The sequence below is a fragment of the Durio zibethinus genome, chromosome 23 (genome assembly GCF_047325235.1).
Source record: "Durio zibethinus cultivar Kanyao isolate XHJ-2024 chromosome 23, ASM4732523v1, whole genome shotgun sequence".
Taxonomy (NCBI): domain Eukaryota; kingdom Viridiplantae; phylum Streptophyta; class Magnoliopsida; order Malvales; family Malvaceae; genus Durio; species Durio zibethinus.
Window position 1 is genome coordinate 19,588,300 of NC_143184.1, and position 5,273 is coordinate 19,593,572.

At 35.3% G+C, this 5,273-nt stretch overlaps 1 protein-coding gene across 1 annotated transcript; it reads right to left on the bottom strand.

The window, feature by feature from the left end:
* Window positions 1–2,271: 2,271 nt before the first annotated feature.
* LOC111313615 (trans-cinnamate:CoA ligase, peroxisomal-like) lies at window positions 2,272–4,381 on the bottom strand. The gene is made up of 2 exons (XM_089752467.1): window positions 4,089–4,381; window positions 2,272–3,998 (listed from the first exon to the last, which is right to left on the bottom strand). The coding sequence occupies exons 1-2, from the start codon at window positions 4,284–4,286 to the stop codon at window positions 2,433–2,435; spliced, it is 1,764 nt and encodes a 587-aa protein (XP_089608593.1). The 5' UTR covers window positions 4,287–4,381; the 3' UTR covers window positions 2,272–2,432.
* Between the last annotated feature and the right edge of the window lie 892 nt (window positions 4,382–5,273).

A 5,273-nucleotide genomic window follows, 5' to 3' on the forward strand; every position in this document is an offset into this window, starting at 1 on the left:
TATTTTCTAAAATCACTTCTAATGTAATACACCTAGCAAGCAAAATACATGTCACACTACCCATGTTTATGATATTAACAATTATTTAGTTTATTATCCACTAATTAATCTATGAAATACCATATCTTAATAATAATAATTATTCGCATATATTAATTTAATTTTAATTAATTTTCATGAAAATTGAACACTAATCAAAATTTAAACCAATAATAAATTAAAAAAATATCAACCTTTGATTTATAAACAATTAACACAGTTAGAACTATACAAATAGCTAAACTCAACTTATTATCTTAATTTTGGTGCCATGATTTAAAAATAAAACTAATCTTGTAGCCAAATCTTATTGTTTGCATATATTATCTACTTATATCTAATTTTTCATGGTAAATTTCTTTACCCGTTTTCAATTATTTTCATAGAAACCATAGGACAATTTGCCTCTTCTATATATAACAAACACATAACAATTAAACAATCAATTATTCCATTAGAATCCAATTTAATTTGTTACTTACTGACAAGTGATAATTCTTTTGATCATAGATCGATTTACGTCTTTTTTTTTTATTTTTTCAGGTTATTTCCTATCCCAATATTTATAAGCATCAATTTTTCAAATAGATATAATATAATTTATTAAACCAAATTATGGAGTCAATTTCAGTATATGCATAAACTTAGGCAATGTAATCAATATTTTGTATATTGTATTTTGACTTTACAGGCTAATGAAATTAATTGTTAACGTGTTTATCTCATTCAGTCAATCTTTTTACTAACAATTATGCAAAAAAAAAAAAAATACATACCTCTAATGAAGATCTTTACGAAAATTAATATTTTGATCCATGGAAACAATAATCTTTTAACACCTTCTGCTTTCTCCAATATTGATTTCTAAATCATGTTAATTTCTTTTCCTTGTTTTTTTCTCATTCAAAATATAAATTTCTCATAATTATCTTTAAATTGTTAGAAAAAATAAATAACAGAAGAGAAATAATATAAAAGAATTTTAGTTTTGAGGTGTAAAGAACACTTTCTTAAAAGTAATTATGCCTTTAGGGTATAACAAAATCTTAAACTCTTAAATCAAAAGTAGTGAAAGTTATTATACTGAAAGATTTAGTTATAATAAATAAACAAACATAAACTTTTATTCAAATGGTTATGATTTTCTATATAATTATAGCATTTATAAATAACAATTTATTTATGTTCAAATAGTTATAATCATTTATCATATGATAGTTGTTTCTATTCAAACATAATTACATAAAATATGAATAAAATTAATATAAAAATTAATTTTATTCATTAATAATTAAATTTTTTATCTAATAAAATGTATCTGAACTACCAATAGATTTTACCAGTACTTGCAAACCCGAAAAGAAGGAACATATGTGAGGATGGTCACCGCCCAAGATGCGGTTTAACTGATGAAACGGTATTGCACGCAATTGTGGAATGTCAACACGCAGTGGAGGTTTGGAAGGAGGTGGGCATGGGTAATGATTGGATGGGGCAGCATTGGCAAAATATAAGACAGTGGCTAGGCATCGCTACAAAAAGTAATGAAGGAAATACTATGGAAAGGCTATTCACTCTAGCCCGGGCAATTTGGTCAACTAGAAACGATGCAGTTAAAAACCAGACAGGCCACGGCCAGCTTTACGTCCAACTACCTAGAGGAATATCAGAGAGCTTAGCTTAGGAGGGGTGAGGAGGTAGTGAAGGAACAGATGAGATGGAAAGTCCCCACAAAGGACACCGTCAAAATAATTTTGATGGAGCACTGAATACAATGGAAGGAAATAGAGGCATATGGGGGGTGGCCAAAAATTCTTCGGGGGAAATACTGGGTGCTACGTGCGAAAGAGTAGATGGTTGCAGAGACCCTACTGCAACTGAAGCAGTGAGATGGGGAATAGAAATGGATTTCCTTAAGGTTGATATAGAAGGTGATGCACAATGGATTATTAAGCAGCTGACTCTTAAAGGGAAGAACTTGTCCTCTGTAGGCCATTAAATCGACGAGGTGTAGTTGTGGTTGAGTAACGTTTCTAGGTGGAAGTGCAGGTTTATGAGGCGCAAAGCAAACATGGTTTCCCACTCTCTGACAAAAATGGCTTTTAAGGGATAGTGAATTTTCTCATGGGATAATAGTTGTGCGGGATATATTAATGAAATTGCTGCAAATTACATAAATTATATGTAAGTACTGAAGTTCCTCTTTCAAAATTAAAATGAAAGCAAAATTATGCTCAATATCTAAATAATTTGTTTATTTTTATAATAATTAAGGACCATATTTCTCTGACAGAGACATTGACCAATAGGCAACAGCCTGCAGTTGGAAAACAAAAATCAACACATGTACAAGCGTAGTCTATTAGGAGTAATTTAATAAATAATTAGTACATTCAAAGGCGGGAGAAAGCAAGAATCTGAAGATGAGACTGAGAATGGATTGGAGGATCTTCCTTGTTGACTTGGGTAGAATTCCGCTCGGTAACCTGGAAAGTTTTGGCCAATGCTCTTAGTTGGAACTTCTGCATTTTCCCCGTTGAAGTTTTGGGCAGCTGAGGTAGAAATTCCACCTTCTTTGGAACCATGAAATGAGGAAGACTTTTACGGCAGTAAGAAATGATATCAGCTTCCTTCACATCATCTGTTTGTCCACCTGCGTTCTCTCTAACCGCGATAAAAGCACATGGGCTCTCCCCCCAGCGTGGGTGCGGCATTGCTACCACTGCTGCCTCAAGAACTCTTGGATGCCTGTAAAGAACGGACTCCAACTCAACACTGCTGATGTTCTCACCCCCAGATATGATAACATCCTTTGATCTGTCCTTGATTTCCAGGTACCCATCTGGATGAATCACACCCACATCTCCGGTGATGAACCACCCGTTCTTGAAGGCCTTGGATGTAGCCTCTTGTTCCTTTAAATAACCTTTCATGATGCTACTTCCGCGCAACACAATCTCCCCCATTGTCTTTCCATCATGTGGAACACTTGTCATGGTTTCCATATTCTTCACATCTACGTCTGCCAGTGTCAATATGCCGACCCCTTGCCGTGCCTTGAGTCTTGCCTGATGATCCTGCGGAAGATTGTTCCACTCGGCTTGCCATTCGCATACCAGGGCTGGGCCAGTGGCCTCCGTCAGACCATAGGCGTGTGTTACTTGGAATCCGAGGTGCTCCATTTTCTCGAGCAGTGAGGGCGGAGGGGGTGCACCGCCGGTGAGTATTTGGACGGGAGAGGCGATCTTGCAGCGCTCATGTGGTTTGGCGTCGAGAATGATGTTGAAAACGATGGGTGCGCAGCACATGTGCGTCACTTTGTGAGAGGCTATGTTTCGGTACATGTCGTACGCAGTGGTGTTGCGTAGACAGATGTTAGTGCCACCACGTGCTGCGCTTCCCCAGGTGAAGGTCCACCCGTTGCAGTGGAACATTGGGAGGGACCACAGAAAGACTGGTTCATTCCTCATTTCCCAGCACAATATCAAGCTTAAACTACTGAGATATGCGCCTCTGTGGCTGTAAACAACTCCTTTGGGTTCTGATGTGGTTCCGGATGTGTAGTTGAGCGAAATAGGATCCCACTCATCTTGGATTTCAGTGGGGACGAATCCTGGATTACCCATGTGGACTAACTGCTCATACTCCAACTCGCCTAGTCGGACACCTGTGGGCGAGTCTATGTCATCTATGACAATCACCAGTGGAATTGAGGACTCGGCTGCTGCAGACGAGGAGTGATGTTCCTGTGAGCTGCCCATCAAAATCCGGAGAGCCTCGCGTGCCAGTGGCACATACTGATAGTCCACGAAGAACGCCTTGGCCTCGGAGTGGCGAAGAATGGTGGCGACGTTCTTAGCATCAAGCCTAGTGTTAATGGTGTTGAGCACGGCTCCAGCCATGGGAACAGCAAAATGCATCTCGTACATGGCTGGAACATTAGGAGCCAGAACGGATACCTGCAAATGGAGGTTTCTAATTAATATTAAGAAAAGAGATACTAGTATACATGGATGAAATAAATAAGTATATACGAGGATTTCACTTACAACATCGTTTTTGAGGATGTTAAGAGAGAGGAGGGAGGAAGCGAGGCGACAGCAACGTTCGTATGTTTGACGCCAGGTGAAACGAGTGGTCTCGTAGATGAGGGAAGTACGACTAGCATAAGCAGAGCTAGCCCTTTTGAGGAAAGTCAAGGGAGTAAGTGGCACATAATTTGCTTTGCATTTTGGTAGTTGGTCCATTGAATTTGGGGCGATGGTTTGATGAGTCAAAAATTAGAGAGACAGGAAGACGAAGATGAGGGATGTTGTGATCAGGTCACTCTGTATTGCGGATGAATTAGGATTGATACAAGAGACATATATAAGAAGATTAAAGGGGGTGGTGAGTGAGACATGTTGATCAGGTGTAAAATAATAAGAGTATGTATTGAATGCAGTATTGTTATCTTATTAATGATAAATATAAATTTTTAAAATAAATATGTAAAAAAAATAAAATTTTTTAAAAAATTATTTACTAATAAGATAATGTTATATGATTTATCTTATTAATAAAATGATATTATTTTATTTTTTATAAAATTTATATATTAATAATGTATCTTATAAATCCAAAAAATAATACTTCCTTTATCTTTCTTTTTTAATTTTTTTAGATGTTTCCAAATTATGTTTTTTAATATTTAAAACTTTTATTTTTTTTATTTTAAAATTATATTTTAAAATTTTTTTACTTTTAACATTAAAAATTATGGCATTTTAATTTTATAAAAAATTTTAATTTTAATACTAAATAAATTAAAGTTATTTTTTTTCAATTTCATAAAATTAATACATAACAAATATTTATTCGAAATTGTATTTGATCGTCAGGAAGTAACAGTAATTGAAAAAAAAATGTGTGTTTCCAAAGGAAGTTGATAGGAAATTGCTAAGACAAGGAGTTTGAAATAAGGATTTTTGAGTTGACCTGAACAACCCTTTCCACGTTCACACATTTACTGACAGTCACCATTATTTTGTGCTTTAGATATTATACTTGTTTTCCTTGTGGGGCTGCTTGACTTCACCACCACAATATGTCTTCTTTATTTATTTATTTGAATTAACTGCCACCATCTATTATCTATTTATTCGGCTCATAAATAATTAGGCATTGTACTAAACAAAAAAAAAAAAAAAAAATACACACACAAACAATTACCAAATGCCTTTTTTTTTTTCCTA

Excerpts from the sequence above, each read along its gene's own strand:
- LOC111313615 (XM_089752467.1), bottom strand. The coding sequence starts at position 4,286 with ATGGACCAACTACCAAAATGCAAAGCAAATTATGTGCCACTTACTCCC. Across the intron at positions 3,999-4,088 it reads ACATCCTCAAAAACGATGTT|GTATCCGTTCTGGCTCCTAA; the intron begins GTAAGTGAAATC and ends CTCCATTTGCAG.